This window comes from Dreissena polymorpha, chromosome 1, assembly GCF_020536995.1.
Source record: "Dreissena polymorpha isolate Duluth1 chromosome 1, UMN_Dpol_1.0, whole genome shotgun sequence".
Taxonomy (NCBI): domain Eukaryota; kingdom Metazoa; phylum Mollusca; class Bivalvia; order Myida; family Dreissenidae; genus Dreissena; species Dreissena polymorpha.
The window spans coordinates 100,972,199-100,990,391 of NC_068355.1; the positions used below are offsets into that span (position 1 = coordinate 100,972,199).

The 18,193-nt window shown below is 36.2% G+C and overlaps 1 protein-coding gene and 1 long non-coding RNA gene across 2 annotated transcripts in view; both read right to left on the minus strand.

Annotated features, from left to right (window-relative positions):
- Window positions 1-2,366: 2,366 nt before the first annotated feature.
- Window positions 2,367-18,193, minus strand: part of LOC127842802 (lysine-specific demethylase 2A-like) — a 69,198-nt gene continuing 53,371 nt past the window's right edge. The window contains exons 19-21 of the mRNA XM_052372528.1: window positions 16,930-17,061; window positions 12,068-12,205; window positions 2,367-3,868 (exon numbers count right to left, since the gene is read on the minus strand). Coding sequence (XP_052228488.1) covers window positions 2,726-3,868; window positions 12,068-12,205; window positions 16,930-17,061 — 1,413 coding nt within the window. The 3' untranslated portion in view covers window positions 2,367-2,725. The remainder of the gene's footprint in view (window positions 3,869-12,067; window positions 12,206-16,929; window positions 17,062-18,193) is intronic.
- On the minus strand, window positions 7,048-8,434 carry LOC127842854 (uncharacterized). The gene is made up of 2 exons (XR_008031923.1): window positions 7,735-8,434; window positions 7,048-7,579 (listed from the first exon to the last, which is right to left on the minus strand). It is a non-coding gene; the product is annotated as an uncharacterized LOC127842854 (long non-coding RNA).

The following is an 18,193-nucleotide window of genomic DNA, read 5'->3' on the forward strand; positions in this document are numbered from 1 at the left end:
TTAAGGTTAATTAAAGTTTCTAAGTTTCTAATTTTTTATTTTTGGTTTTGCCTAGTTCTACTTTAAGCTTCACACAATGATGTCATTACAAAATGTTGCCCAGTGAAATTCCTTTTTATCTATGGAAGATACAACACCAGTTGTCAATTGGAAAATGCAGCAAGTCGAAACCGAAAATTCCATGATATGCCACAATTGGTAGCTATGAACATAAAACAATTTAAATATGTCCAAAGAGTGACACTACGTTTAGTAGACGTAAACACATTTTCTGGAGTCATATGTTAATAAATTGTGCTTTTGCAAATAATTGAAGTTGAAACTTGAAATAGATGAAGCAACATTGGTATTCCCATTTTAATAACATTCTCCTCATTCCTATTCCTCTGGAGGAAATAAGTATAGTATAACACGTTTTTAAGCCTACAATAATTTATTATAATATGTTCTTACTAAAATACTGATAATTTTTTTCCACAATAAATACTTGCATCTGGATAGCAATTTCATACTTTGCAGAGTAAGATATGAGACTGTTTTCAAACACTGGAAAGGGGGAATATCTTAACATGTAATGTATTGTAAATATCCTTATGTAACGAGCTTCAATAGGGAAATAACTTTATAAGAAGGAATATAGACATGAGATTGCCAAGCAATATGGTCCCCTACCGGTGAAACTCCACCATTGTGAGTAAAAAACGTTGTTGCTTTTTTTATATTATATATATGCCATAACAACCATAATTTTTGACGTAGGCACAAAATGAAATGATGTGCATCATAATCTCCATATTGCCATCTATCCATGTTTCAAGTTTCATGAAAAAATATTAAGAACTTTTAAAGTTATCGCAGGATCCAGAAAAGTGTGACGGACTGACTGACTGACAGACAGACTGACAGACGGAGTGCAACCATAAGTCCCCTCCGGTTTCACCGGTAGGGGACAAAAATAGAATATCACACTACTGTGGTGATCAAGGGTGTTGTATCACACTCACTGATTGAGTGACATCAAATCCAACAAATTTGAAAACCAGAGTCATGTACTGTTTGATATATATTTTGCAACATGCTCTTTCGAACATGAAACATATACACATTTAATTGTTTACAGACAGAAGAGCTACCTATTAATCAAACCTCATTGTTTTAGTCAAAACCCCTGCAATTTTGTATGTACTGATATAGTTTTGGTGCCCATAAGCTACAATATTTAACCCTTTGCATGCTGGGAAATTTGTCGTCTGCTAAAATGTCGTCTGCTGAATTTCTAAAATCAGCATTTTCTTCATTTTTTTTCAAAGAATACTATCAGAATAGCAAACAGTTTGAATCCTGATGAGACGCCCTGTTCTGTGGCCTCTCATCTAGATCCAAACTATTTGCAAAGGCCTTCAAAATGTGGTTCCAGCACTGAAAGAGTTAAGAAGAGATTACTTCTTACGCTTGATGCTGGTGTCGTCATGTTGATTATTATGGTAGGAAGTTATTTTGGGCATTTTGACAGTATAAACCTCTAAACAAGAACAAGACTTTATTAAGATGAAAGTATGACTTAAACAATCCACCAAATGTGTACAACAAACAGAAATATTATTTATGCAACAAAATAACATGACTATGTACATTTACATTTATGAATGAACACGTTATCCCAGATGACTTATTTACATCTTCACATTATAGTAGCTGAATGGGTAGCTATTAACCCTTTGCATGCTGGGAAATTTCTTGTCTGCTAAAATGTCGTCTGCTGAATGTCTAAAATTAGCATTTTCTTCGATTTTTTTTCCAATGAATACTATCAGAATAGCAAACAGTTTGGATCCAGATGAGACGCCACATTCTGTGGCGTCTCATCTGGATCCAAACTGTTTGCAAAGGCCTTCAAAATTCAGTTCCAGCACTGTAAGGGTTAACATTAATTGTTATGGTCATCAGAGATTGAAAACAAAAGCTTTGGGATTTAAGGTCGGATGTACATTCAGATGAACAAGTGCCGTTATTAATGCCACCCACTCCAAGGAGACAAACAAAAGCATTTATTTTGATGCAACACTATCATAAACATGTGATTTGTGAAGTTTTCTACTAGGATACACTTAGTTATAAACACATTATAATTTCATCCATTATGATCCCACATTTATGATTATCTGTAAACAAAACCATATTTCTATTGCATTTTGTAGTCATTATATATATATAATGGGGAACATCTTTTAAAATGTCATTTCGCTAATCTGTGAAGAAATCCCATTAAACATAAACTCAAACACAACTATTTACGGGACATCTTTTAAAATGTCATTTCGCTAATCTGTGAAGAAGTCACATAAACATAAACTCAAACACAACTATTTACACCAGAATAGTTGATTGTTCAGAACAAACATGTGCAAGATATTAAACAAAATTAAACAATCATTATCGTTCTTCATGAATTAAACCAGATAACAATATATAATATGAATATGGAAATACATAACAGTACTAAAACATGCCGACATCTATAATTATTTCAGGTTCAAGAACCCATTTATTGTGCAAATTTGCTAATCTGAACTAAAAACTGTTGAGCAAAAAACGAGTAAGGTTATTGTCACTTCACATGACACAGTCAATAACATTTCAGAAAAAATATTTAAGAAGGAACTTAACTAGAAAACAGCTTCACGGAACATTTTATCTACAAAGGCTTTTCACTTTTTCAATTGTCTCAAAAGTTAAATTCCTTCAAATACCGAATATGATTAAATCTGGAACACTTCTCATGAGAAATCCTGATGCAGTGTAATGTAGAGAGAACCTGCAAGTTTGTGAGACCGCCAATCGCATCAATAGCAGCATCTGACAATTGGCGACAACCAGAAATGTTAAGATTTGTTAATGTGTTTCGATAAGAAGAGTCATTGCCAACGAGAGCTTCAATACCTCTATCTGTGATCTTGGTGCAGTAGCTGATGTTCAAATGTTCCAAATTCACAACATGGTTGGTCAACAAACTCAGTGAAGCGTCAGAGATTTCAGACCCAGAAACATTCAATGACTTTAACTTGTGAAGACGACTGATGTTCAATACTGCTGGTTTCCTGTCGACAGGGGGCGTAATCAAATCTTCAAAGCATTTATCATTGAGGCCTGTTGCCCAGCTGATGTCCAAAGTGTGAAGTAATGGGCAGGAGGACATGCACAGTCCACTCAGGGTCACCCAACTGCATTTGGACAGCAGCAGGGTTCTCAAGTGGGGCAGTCTCTCCAGTAACCACCAGATCTGTTTCTGGGTCATTGTCACAGCGTTTAGGTTCAGACCCACAGGTTGCCTGCGGACTAACGCAATCAGATGAGCCTGCACAATTCTTCTGCGACTGAGATCGATCTTTTGCCAAAGTTCTGGACTTATACACCAGCAGTTCCATGTTCGACAGACCAAAAGGCAGTTTGAAAGATCTCTTTGCTGTAAGTATGAAAAGATATAGGTCCATAACTTACAAGGCAGGGGATGCCTTGAACCAGAGGCCTGACAGAAATATTCGTCTGGTGGTGTAACGGGTGCAGGGCGTGCGGCAAACCTTGGCAGAACCTTCGGTAAATTTCTTTTTTCAATATGCTCAAGCAAAGTTTGTCTTAACTGCTCTTGGTCAACTTTTTCAGCATTTTTACGCATACTGCTGGAAAAAGAGTCTCCAGATTTGTTTACTTTTGCTAGAGGTGTTCCATAGACCGTGCGATTAGCATCTTTAACATAGAGGGATTTCTTCCCTTTGAATTTTCCCTTGGTTTTCTCTGGTAAAGGTGAAGAAATGTCCATCATTTGTTTGTCGTCATCGTCAAAATCATAGGAAAATGGAACAGTGGCCACCTGTAAAAGACAAACAAAGTCAGAATTAGTTGGCTCAAACAGAGAACTAATGCCTTACAAGACTTTAGCATTAATGTTTAATCTTAACAACATGATGAAGAAGAGTAGCTATTTAATGAGCCACGTAATGCAAAAATGGATATAGAGCCGTATGCTGCCAGCCTAACTCCAGACCAGCCTTAGCAATCACACACCCTGCTCGCTACAAAGTCTGGCAAGCTTTGTGGTCTTGCTTGCGGACAGGGAAGCTCCTGACTGCATAAATGTGCAGGCTGATTTGGGGCTAAGCTGGGGTCTTATGGCACACAGCCCATTTTTGCATGATACTATAATAAAATGAATGGCTTGTATTGTCAATTGATAAGAAATGCGTATGGTAAAAACTCAAGAGCCAACCATGAACTGACCTGATTTGCCTTTAACAGAACATGAAAATAATTTCTATAATAAGCAATTTACTAAATGTAACAAAATGTCTGCGAGATAAAATGGACTGGCAATAAAACGTTATCACTTTAGTGATGAAAATGTATGAAAGGAATGTAAACTGTTAAGGGATTAGATAAGGTGTACATCTGTGATTAATTTTATGCAACAATTCAACAATAGTAGAACAAGAACATAGCAAATTAACAGAACTGAAAGAGAAGAACAAGTGAACCAAAAGCTCTAAGGCTTTACCCTGAAACAACAATGAACCTTTTAGTTGTGAGGATGTAATGTTCACAAGGTTTCTCAATAGTCTTATATAAGGAAAACTTTCCCACAACCTTGCAGACATGTCTTTTTAACAGGGCTAAATATTTTAAAACTGTGATTTCTAGAAAGTTCAAATTCTTTTACGATAGCAACATACGGAAAACGGTTCCACCTCATGACATGGACACAAACCTTAAATTGGGCACAAATGTTTACTCACTAATGGGAGAAATCATTAGCACAAATATTGCGAGGAAGTTTCATTATGATTGCACATACAAATTTGACTTCACAAGCTTTTTCTTTATTTTGACTAAGTGACATAGCTTTTGACCCCACATGATCCAGTTTCAGAGTCATTACAAATATCATTAAGACAAATGTTCTGACCGAGTATTATGAAGATTCTGCAATAAATGCGACCCCTATTGTGTGTTAAAGATGCACTAGTAATGAGCCACTTCAAAAACTGGACTAAAGGCGATCACAAAATATCAACATTAGAATTGTTAAAAACAACTTAAAGCTTAAACATACTAGAAATAAACAGAAACAAAATGAAGATAATTTTGTAATTATTATAATAACAAGGTATGATTTAACATTTTGAATAGTTTCCTTTTTTGAATATGACCGAAATTATATTACTAATGTATGTTGCATAAATAACATGCACTGTAACAGATCAAAGTAAATAAGGGTACGAACTTAAATGAAAATAACTTTCACCAGTTCTTTTATATGTCATAAAACAAGAAAACCTAGCAAGGTAAATAATTTAATAAATCAAAGTGTGGTGATAGGGAAGAGGAACATGATCATGCAATAAAATGAACAAGAAAAGTAAAATACACTCCTGTGCCTTTTGGATGTTTACATTTGTACTAGACCCTCTGAAAGTTAAAATGAACCAATTCATGCATAGCAGTGAACTTAACAGGATACTCTAGTAAATATCATCACATCAGGCAAATAGGTTGCAGACCAGCTTAGAAATAGTTCACAATATGTAAAAATTATTAACAATCAAATATAAACAGTTCACTAAAATGAGACTATTTAACATCACATGTAACATAACACATAATTCTTTTTACCTAGCTTAGAACACATATAATTTAAAGACCACTAAATTTTTGCGTGATGATTGCAGAAGCCATTTTATTCCACTATGATAATAATGTTAGTGGAATTTAGCATACTCTCCGACGCAACATGTGGCAAGTAGTAACAATGAACGATAGCACACTTGAGCATGGTCCGTTTTGACAACAGGGACATTTTTTAATTAATTTAGTAGAGAACCTCAATATGCACACCACATATTAAACCTCTGGGCCCTGCACTTTGAGTAAAAACTAGAGCTTTGTCACAGACGTGACGAATACCCCCACATGCCGCATTGACACGTAATATTTTGCATGTCGTCTTCACAAATAACAACAGACACCATGCTCAATTTTTAAAACGCACTAAGTGACCCCTTGACCTAGTTTTTGACCCAGAAAGGCCCATGTTCTAACTTGGCCTTAAGATCATCTCTATAAAACTTCTGACCAAGTTTGGTGAAGATCGGATGTAAACTACTTAAATAAGAAAGCGGACACCATGCTGAATGTTAAAAACGCACTTAGTGACCCAGTGACCTAGTTTTAGGCCCGGAATGGCCGATGTTCAAACTTGTCCTAGAGATCATTTAGATAAAACTTGTGACCAAGTTTGGTGAGGATTGGATGAAAACTACTTGAATTAGAGAGTGGACAACATGGTGAGGTTCAAAACGCTCTTAGATACCCCGTGACCTAGTTTTTGACCCAGCATGACCCATATTCATACTTGACCTAGACATCATCTAGATACAACTTCTGACCAAGTTTGGTGAAGATTGGATGAAAACTACTTGAATTAGAGAGCGGACAACATTGTGATGTTTAAAACGCACTAAGTGACCCCGTGACCTTGTTTTTGACCCGGCATGACCCATATTCAAACTTGCCCTAGACATTATAAAGATACAACTTCTGACCAAGTTTGGTGAAGATTGGATAAAAACAACTTGAATTAGAGAGCGGACAACATGGTGAGGTTTAAAACACACTAAGTGACCCCGTGACCTAGTTTTTGACCCGGCATGGCCCATGTTCGAACTTGACCTACACATCATCTAGTTACAACTTCTGACCAAGTGTGGTGAAAATCGGATTTAAACTACTTGAAATAGATAGCGGACACCATGCTCAATGTGTAAAACGTACTAATTTACCCTGTGACATAGTTTTTGATCTGGCATGGCCCATGTTTGAACTTGGCCTTCAGATCATCTAGATAAAACTTCTGACCAAGTTTGGTGAAGATCGGATGTAAACTACTTGAATAAAAGAGAGGACACCATGCTGAATATTAATAAAAGCTGCGCCATGAGCGCATGATACGCCCGTCGTTCGCCAATGAAGTAGTAAGGTAATAAATAACCCTTTGAATCATTTTTTTACTTCAGTTTATTTGTATTTGAATACATGGTTTATTTTATAAGTACATGAGCATGGAAATCACGAAATTTTGAAGAACAAGGTCCCATAACTCTGGAACTACAATTCAGAATTCCGTCAAAAACGAAAGGGGATCAGGGTTTATCAATATTAAGATTGTGTTGAAATTTGAAAAAAATCCATCGAAGGATATTTGAGCTACAGTAGGACATTCAATGAAATCACGAAATTTTGACGAACAAAGTCCCATAACTCTGGAACGACAATTCAGAATTCCGTCAAAAACGAAAGGGGATCAGGGTTTATCAATATTAAGATTGTGTTAAAATTTGAAGAAAATCTGTCAAAGGATATTTGACGTAGCGTACGACATTAACAGACGGACGGACGGACGGACGGAGAGACGGACGTGGGGTATACCATAATACGTCCCGTCATAGACGGGCGTATAAAAAATCCATCGGGGGATATTTGAGCTACGGTAGGATACATGAACAACAATAACATTTAAGGTCACAGTGACCTTGACCTTAGAATGAATGACCTTGAAATGACCAGTGGTCATCTAAGTGTGCTTGCAAACCTTCATGTCAAGTTTTAAGACTCTATGTCCAAGCATACCAAAGTTATAACAATTTTAACATTTTAACATTTAAGGTCACAGTGACCTTGTGTGACCTTGACCTTAGAATGAATGACCTTGAAATGACCAGTGGTCATCTAAGTGTGCTTGCAAACCTTCATGTCAAGTTTGAAGACTCTATGTCCAAGCATACCAAAGTTATAACAATTTTAACATTTTAACATTTAAGGTCACAGTGACCTTGACCTTCAAATGAATGACATTGAAATGACCAGTGGTCATCTTCTAGTACTGGCCAATCTTTATTTCAAGTTTGAAGACTCTAGGTACAAGCATACCAAAGTTATAACATGAAATAAGAACTTTAACATTTTTACATTCAAGGTCACAGTGACCTTGACCTTCAAATGAATGACCTTGAAATGTCCAGGGGTTACTTACTAGTTCTGGCCAACCTTCATGTCAAGTTTCAAGACTCTAGGTCCAAGCATACCAAAGTTATAACAACTTTAACATTTTTATATAGCTACAGTAGGACATTCAATGAAATAACGAAATTTTGACGAACAAAGTCCCATAACTCTGGAACGACAATTCAGAATTCCGTCAAAAACGAAAGGGGATCAGGGTTTATCAATATTAAGATTGTGTTGAAATTTGAAAAAAATCCATCGAAGGATATTTGACGTAGCGTACGACATTAACAGACATACGGACGGACAGACGGACGGACGGACAGACGGACGCGGGGTATACCATAATACGTCCCGTCATAGACGGGCGTATAAAAAACGCACTAAATGACCCCATGACCTAGTTTTTGACCCGGCAAGGCCCATGTTCGAACTTGGCCTTAAGATCATCTAGATACAACTTCTTACCAAGTTTGGTGAAGATCGGATGAAAACTACTTGAATTAGAGAGCGGACAACATGCTGAATGTTTAAAACGCACTAAGTGACCCCGTGACCTAGTTTTTGACCCGGCAAGGCCCATGTTCGAACTTGGCCTAGACATCATCTAGATACAACTTCTGACCTAGTTTGGTGAAGATCGGATGAAAACTACTTGAATTAGAGAGCGGACAACATGCTGAATGTTTAAAACCCACTAAGTGACCCCGTGACCTAGTTTTTGACCTGGCAAGGCCCATGTTAGAACTTGGCCTAGACATCATGTAGATACAACCTTCTGACCAAGTTTGGTGAAGATCGGATGAAAACTACTTGAATTAGAGAGCGGACGCTTAATACGGACCGACAATATAATTGGGCAAAACATATGATATCTAGAGTGTTCATAAGGTTGCACTATAACCATTTTATGAAAATGTATTTGCTTCCCAGCAGTCATGTTTAATGCTTCATAACATCGGTAGTTAGCGTGTGGCTATGATATTGATTAGTAACAAGAAATGTGTTTGTCAGAAACACAATGCCCCCTAATGCGCCGCTTTGAAGCCATATATTTGACCTTTGACCTTGAAGGATGACCTTGACCTTTCAGCACTCAAAATGTGCAGCTTCATGAGATACACATGCATGCCAAATATCAAGTTGCTATCTTCAATATTGCAAAAGTTATAACCAAGGTTAAAGTTTGTGACACATACAATGACAGACAACCACATACAATGACAGACAGACAGACAGACAGACAGACAGGCCAAAAGCAATATACCCCCCAATCATTCGATCCAGAGGCATAAAAAACATCATTTTGAATGAAAAATAATCATATTATAACGAAAAATCAACTTCTCTGAAAAAAACACTATCAATATATATACCAGTATATATATAACAAGGTATTTAACTCAAAATGACCCTTAAACATGGCACATTGCTTTTAACAGCCATAACGTCATCAATTGTGCAGCAATTTCCATGAACTCGGTCTATTTCCATGAACTCCTTCTTATATAATAAGACTGTTATCATAGCAACACGCTTACCACCTGTGTTTCAAAACAAGCCAATTTATATCCCCAAGGCTTCATACATGTAAAAAATTTTATTAACATAAGCTTTTATAACATTACATGTAATATACATTTGCAGAAAATTGGAGCAAATTTATAATCCCTGAGTTTGTTTACAAATATACAAACAAATGATACAATTCAAATAAAAACAAATTGAAAGAACCACTTTTGAAATGATTTGATTAAAGAAGGGCATTTGTTTTAAGACTAAAGTTTATATTGTTGTAACAATCAAACTACAAAAGCAAACTATCTTAAAGTTGACTACAGCTTGACTATTTTTGCATGTGTATTAGTAATTGAAGGCCCAGTACATAATACACGGTGCCTATACTACGTGATTTTTTAAGATCTGTGTCGGGAGAATAAAAAGCAACCCAGATAACATTTTTAAGGATGTCTTTTTTAAATATTTCCCCATTTTTAATGGGATGAAGTGGAGGGCCCACTCATTCGTGAGAGTTTTGTATAGGTATCATGATTTTTTTAAACAAATAAGTATTTTTTCAGTAAAGTGCAACCGCGCGCTTAAACGGTTAGGAAAAGGTCAGATCAGTGTGGGAACCTTATATTACAAACGCACTTTATTCTCCCAACACAGATCTTAAAAAGTCATGTGGTATAGGCACCGTGTAATAGCAACTTTGCAGAAATTGATTCTTATGAATGTCATATCGATCAAATCCCAAAGACAATATTGACATTGCTCAAATAATGAACATTTGGTAAATAAGCATTTCACAGACTCTATACACATGGTAGCATGTGATGGCTCTGGAGTAACTCAAGAAAGTACACTGGCATATATATATTTCATTTGCAACAAGTGCTATTGAACATGAACATAATCAAATGTATATCTTACAAATGAAATAGTTGTCACTGAAATAACAAGGTGTTTTGTTTTCATAAGAACTTATGCCATTTTAGCATTAAATAAAAAAATTGTGTGTGAACAGGGGTTTTACAAATGAAAACATGGGAAAGATAAATATTTGTCTATATATGTAAAAAATATAATAAAGATATTTTCATGTTTAATTCAGAATATGACAATTGTAAAAAATGTGCATAATAAATTTACAAGAGATGTTCGTAAGACATGTAGACCCCCTCCCACCTATAGGAAACTCAACCCAATAATTCTCCAGGTAAAGCTAAAATTATATGCAAGATAAAAAGCCCAAGTGACATTGAAATTTGATATATTGTCTCTCAAACTTAATTTTAATGTAAGTCTTATTTTCCACCAAAGTGTACACTACACCAATTTGAACTATTGAAGGTAAAAGCATTCTAAAGATATTGTGAAAGAAACAAATTCTCTGTTATATTAAGCTCTCCTGACTTGAACCTTAGACATGTTGACCAAAAAATCTATTCCTGTCATTTTTTCCTCCCATGAACCCAGCAAATACTATTTTAGGTAGGTGTGACCTTAATCTTTGACCTGATGACCTCAAAATTCAAATGTGTCTTCTTTTTATTAAAAAAAACACAATACAATTATTATAGAACAAAGGGGTATCATAAAAAAGTGCTGAAACAAATAGCCTGATACAAGAGCATGTGAATTTGACCCTTGACATAGTGACCTCAAAGTCAACAGGTCTCTTTCTCAGAAGTAACCATTTTACCACTTTTCATGATCCTAGATCATAGCATTCTCTACATATTATGCAAAACAGACAGGTTTAGCATTCTCTACATATTACGCAAAACAGACAGGTTTACTGACTGACCTGCTGTCCTATAAATACAAAGCAGCATACCCAAACATCTTTGAAGAAGGGTATAATTACAATAATGTGTTATAAAAAATGTCACTAAATACGACTGAAGATAAAATGACACACTATCTTTTAAATGTGGAAGGCATGTTCTGGCTAATACTGTTCATTATAAAAATCTGCATTGAACTATCAACAGATACAGGTGTATATAGATAAAAAAAACGGACTACAAACATGCACATGCAAATGAACAAAAAAATTATTTGAATGAAAATTTGTTCATTCATACTACTTCTTTTGCCTTATTTTTAATCTTTAAGCCTAATCACAATGTGTCAAAAAGTACACTTCACTTTGTTGGCACTTTGCTCATTTTGAACCACATATTATATAGAATCTATCTCTAAAATAACTTCCCAAATATCTTCAGAAAAAGGAACCACAACCAAACCTACAGCCTAAAAGTGGCTCCAGGACTACAAACATCCATGAGCCATTTCTCATATATTTAGCAATTGGAAATAAATTATCAAAAGTTACAAGCATTTTTGTTCAACATTTAGAGCAAATACATAAGCATTTATAATGGTAGGACCCAAGTATCACAATCAGTCTGTAAATCAAAATCTCTTCGATCAATAGGCAAAACACTTCCTTCAGACAAAAGCATTACATTCACACAAAGTCATAGAATTTCAGCGGCTTATATACCTCGCGCTTGGAGCGCTTTAAAGAGCCAGAGGACTCCTTCATGGAATTTGAGGCAAGGGGTTTGGCAGACATTGAAGATTTTGAGGACTGGCGCGGAGTTTTGTTTGCCTTGGTTTGCGCAGGCGAGTTGTCACGTTTCTGGAATATGACAAAGATATATTACTCATTTTAACAATTGGTTTAGTAAAGATTGAGTCATCAATGTGGCCTCTAGAGGGGTAACAAGGTTTTCCAAAGATTAGACCTAGTTACCTAGTTTTTGACACTCATGGCCCACATTTGATCTCTGTCTAGACTTCGTCAATATAAATATTCTTACCAAGATTCATCAAGATAAAAGTGCTAAATGTGGCTACTTGAGTGGTAAGGAGCTTTAAGTTAATGACAGAAGATGCCCAGAGCTGGCAGCTGGACACGAAAAATACCTCATCATGAGCACTAAGTCAGAGTTATAGGCCTTGGTGAGTCAACTTGCATAATGACGCAAAACGTGTGAATTTTCAATTGAACATCTGTAGCAGATTCAGTGATATTTACTTGCTGCACACAAACCTCTTATGTACATTTCATCTTGCACACAAACTTTAGGTTGACTTGCATTATTATAACAAGAGGGCCTCAAAAAGGCAAAAGTCGCTCACCTGAGATAGAAAGGGACTTAACTGTTCTGTACAGCCCAAGATATCATTAGAACAAATGTTCTGATCAAACTTCATGAATAGTTAACTATAGATGTAAATTTTAGAGTGCTAACAAGGTATAACTTTAGACAAATAAGGATAACTTCCAAGCCCCCTGGCGGCCATGTTTTTCAACAGACCAGAACTATTTTTGAAATCATCCAGGATATCATTAAAACAAATGTTCTGACCAAGTTTCAAAAAGGTTGGACAACAAATGTGTCTTCTAGAGTTTTAACAAGGGTTTTCTACAGGAAAACTGCCCCACCCCCTGGCAGCCATGTTTTTCTTCCAACCAGAACCATATTTTAACAGATCCAAGATATAATTTGGAAATTTCTTCTGACCAAGTTTCATGAAGATCCGACAATAAATGAGGCCTCTAAGAGTTTAAACAGGGTTTTACTAACGTCATGCAAGGAAAATTGCCCCAACCCTTGGTGGCCATGTTTTTTAACAGACCAAAACCATTTTTTGAACTCAGCAAAGATATCATTTGAAAACACAATCTGACCAAGTTTAACCCTATATCCCTTAGATATGTATTTTGACGCATTTGTAGTCCAATAGAAAGTTGAATTTATTTAAAGACCTTTCTTACGAGATTTCAGTTTTAAAGGCTTCATTTCCAATCCTTAGTTACTGATGAGCAGCAAACAGTTTAAAACCTGAACAGACTGCAAGTTACTTGCAGGCTGTTCTGGTTTTATTTTGGTTGCGAAAGCCATTTTCACTTTGCTTCTTATGAGGAAAAGGGTTAATGAAGATTGGACTCAAAATGAGACTTTTACAGTGTTAACAAGTTTAACTTTAGCCTTATTTGCAAAACTGCTCCGTCGACTCGCAGTCATGTTTTTCCTGAACCATTTTTGAACTAGTCCAAGATTTCATTGGGACAAATCTTCTGACCAAATTTTCATGAAGGTCAGACAATAAATGTGGCTGCTAGAGTGTTAACAAGATTTACCATAGCCATATAAAGCCATATTAGGAAAATGCCACGCCCCCTGGTGGACATGTTTTTCAACCATTTTCAAACTCGTCCAAGATATCATAGGGACAAATCTGCTAACCAAGTTTCATGAAGTTGGACATTAAATGTGGCCTCTAGAGTGTAAACAAGACAAATGTTGACCACAAAATCTCTTCCTGTCAGACAAAAGGTGACCACAGCAGATGAGCTAAAAACTGGTTACAATTTGAAATTCTTGTTCATATAATATTCATAAAGACCCTAAACACATATGTAAAGATGCATTTTATCATAAGTTGTAGTTACAGAGGTTATGAGTAAAATACAAACATTAACCAGAATTTTCTCAGAAATAAGGGGCATAATTCTGCTGAATAGTCGGAATTATGGATTTTTGTCATTGGAATAACACAATTACCATGAACAAATGTGCTTAGTTTTAAACTCGTTACTTGTAGTGGAATCAGTGATATGGGGATTTTGCATGTTTAACTTATTTTTTTAAACAACATTGTGTTTTTACTTTCCAGGAACTAGACAATTTAGCAATACATTTTGTCATGGGAGGGAAAATCTTTATATTCAGAATCTGGTTAATCTGACTATTGGTCATCATCTGAAGACCACATCTTTTTCGTTTTGCAGACCATACCTCTGACTGGGATAGTTCAAATGAGATCCACTGGTAAACTTACTGGTCTGTTCAATGAGTGCAGACAGCATCCACTACACAATTAACTTGGATGCAAGAGCTTGAACATTTGTCTCTGGGACACATAAAATACCCCATTTTTATACCACTAAATCAAATTGTTTGCAATTGTTTCCTTACCAATAAATACCAGTCCCATTTCCTGTGAGAAATAACAGCTGTCTTAGAAAAAGAGAAAACAAGTGCTGTTTGTAAAACATGCATGCCCCCCATATGGGCTCTCCGTTGTATTGACAGCCATTGTGTGAATATGTTTTTTGTCACTGTATGTCAATGACCTGTGAAATGTATCCAATTAATAGTGCAAAAACCAATCAGGACCTATACTAATCAATTATATCCATTATATGATTGAGTCTTTGTTTTTTGGATTCCTTTCACACATTTTGACTTATTTGACAATATGTGAAACGTGCACACAATTTGTTATGTTTTATTTATTAATGGTAATGAAACATGTTATTTATAGCAGTTAACTCCCCTAGTCAATGACCACCATAGATAGCAATGCAATCTGATTAAAAATAGCCAAGGCTAGTGTTGTGTATTGGGCAAATGTATATAAGTGCAACTTGACCACATGACCAGTATCATGTGTTTACCACACACAGAAGTCAGTTATGTAATAGACCATTAATTCCACTCCCAACTTTGGCCACTTGCCAAGATACTGACCAGTATCAGATGGGGTTGTGAAACTGTGTAAACAGTGAACACCAGTCCATGTAATACTGGCCTACCACTTGTACTAGTTGATTTGGAGTTAATACAGTAATGCATGTACAAATGAGACACTAAGCCTAAAAGTTAATTATATGTGCCTCTGAAAACTAACCAGACGAGTGGGTTGAAATTTACAATCTTTACTTGGCATTTGAGGAAATCTGAACTCTCAGGGTTTGGATAGAACATCCCCAATTTGACTTTTCTTTACACTGTTGTTATTTTTGTTCAATACACAAGTATTAACCTAACTTTACAAATCCTGTACAGTAAAGGAAACTAAATCTAAGTTGATATTTTAATATGCTTGATCCTATTTATGTATTAACATTGTTTTATACATACAAACTGTGTTGCTGTTTTTCAATTAACAAGCAGATAATAATTAATTATATATTTTTATGTATAATTTGAATTGACAAAATTAAATGCAAGTTGCGTAGCAAGAATTACATGTTTGATTTATTGTCAGTGAATCGTGACATTTTCTCAATGTTTCAGACCACCAGTTTGTCAAAGCTATCAACCGCTTGGATGGTCAAGCTAAATAGAATTGACCCAGCAAATCACAACTGTCCTGTTGCCATATAATATTACATATCATATTACATTGGTTTTTTAAATGTTGAATTCTCACGTCATTTCCATAAACATAGTATTTACTGGCACAGAAACAAAGGCTTATACATCATTATGAATTAACATGTGTCAAAAATTCAATTTGTAAGTCTCTTTACTGGACAGTGTGAAAACAGAATAAACTAGTGACCTGAAAATCAATAGGGGTCATCTGCGAGTCACGATCAATGTTCCTATGAAGTGTCATGATCCTAGGCAAAAGCGTTCTTGAGTTATCATCCAAAAATCATTTTACTATTTCGGGTCACCGTGACCTTGACCTTTGACCTTGTGACCTCAAAATCAATAGGGGTCATCTGCGAGTCATGATCAATCTACCTATGAAGTTTCATGATTCTAGGCATATGCATTCTTGAGTTATCATCCGAAAACCATTTTACTATTTCGGGTCACCGTGACCTTGACCTTTGACCTAGTGACCTCAAAATCAATAGGGGTCATCTACGAGTCATGATCAATCTACCCATGAAGTTTCATGATCCTAGGTGTATGCATTCTTGAGTTATCATCCGGAAACCATTTTACTATTTCGGGTCACCGTGACCTTGACCTTTGACCTAGTGACCTCAAAATCAATAGGGGTCATCTGCGACTCATGATCAATCTACCCATGAAGTTTCATGATCTTAGGCGTATGCATTCTTGAGTTATCATCCGGAAACCATTTTACTATTGCGGGTCACCGTGACCTTGACCTTTGACCTAGTGACCTCAAAATCAATAGGGGTCATCTGCAAGTCATAATCAATCTACCCATAAAGTTTCATGATCCTAGGCGTATGCGTTCTTGAGTTATCATCCGAAAACCATTTTACTATTTCGGGTCACCGTGACCTTTACCTTTGACCTAGTGACCTCAAAATAGGGGTCATCTGCGAGTCATGATCAATCTACCTATGAAGTTTCATGATCCTAGGCGTATGCGTTCTTGACTTATCATACGACAACCACCTGGTGGACGGACGGACCGACCTACCGACCGACCGACCGACATTAGCAAAGCAATATACCCCCTCTTCTTCGAAGGGGGGCATAAATATAATAATTCATACTTTTGTTTTTAAACAATAAATCTCCATTTAAGCTACTGAGCTGTTTCAAGAAGCCAAAGAACATGTATGAAGCTGAGGAGTACCTTCTTGGCCTTGCTGTGGGGGTCTGGGGAATGTTTCCTCTTCACACGGCTGTCGGCAGGCTCTGACTTCACTGGCATCTTCACACGGCTGTCTGCAGGCTCTGACTTCACTGGCAACTCAGGCTTCAAGTCCTGCTCAGAGACAAATGTCATTTGATATTATGACTTATAAAACAAGAGCACCGCCTTGCGGGTGCAGACCGCTCATCTATTTTCTTTTTAAAGGTGAAGGGACTCTCATTTTCAATCACAAAGGAGGGAGGGGTGGAGTGAAGAGGGGTGTATAGTGTGGGGTTGTGGACATTTATTACATTATCTTCCAAAAAAGCGAAAAAAAAAAAAAAAAAAAAAATCGGGTATAGTGTGAGGGTGTGGTGGTAATTTGTGAGATGATCTTAAAAAAAAACAAAAAAATAAATAAAAAAATAAAAATTGGGGTGGGGGGGGTGGGTAAAGTGTGAGGGTGTGGTGGTCATTTGTGAGATATTCTTAAAAAAAAAAAAAAAAAAAAAAAAAAATAGGGGGGGGGGGAGGGGGAGGTGGGGGGGAGGGGGGGGGGAGGGCACGGGGGACGGTTTGGGTGGAGTCTATTGTGGTATGTCAGGTAAGAGTAGTTTCGTCAAAGTATCAATCAAATCTAATCATAAATAAAGAAGTTATGGCAATTTTAGCAAAATTTAATAATTTGACCTTGAGAGTCAAGGTCATTCAAAGGTCAAGGTAAAATTCAACTTGCCAGGTACAGTAACCTCATGATAGCATGAAAGTATTTGAAGTTTGAAAGCAATAGCCTTGATACTTAAGAAGTAAAGTGGATCGAAACACAAAATTAAACCATATATTAAAAGTTACTAAGACAAAAAAGGGCCATAATTCCGTAACAATGACAACCAGAGTTATGCAACTTGTCCTTTTACTGTACCCTTATGATAGTTTTTGAGTGTTCCAAGTATGAAAGCAATATCTATGATACTTTAGGGGTAAAGTGGACCAAAACATAAATCTTAACCAAATTTTCAATTTTCTAAGTATAAAGGGCCCATAATTCCGTCCAAATGCCAGTCAGAGTTACATAACTTTGCCTGCACGGTCCCCTTATGATAGTTAACAAGTGTTGCAAGTATGAAAGCAATAGCTTTGATACTGTAGGAATAAAGTGGACCTAAACACAAAACTTAATCAAATTTTCAATTTTCTAAGTACAAAAAAGGGCACATAATTCTGTCAAAATGCCAGTCAGAGTTACATTACTTTGCCTGCACAG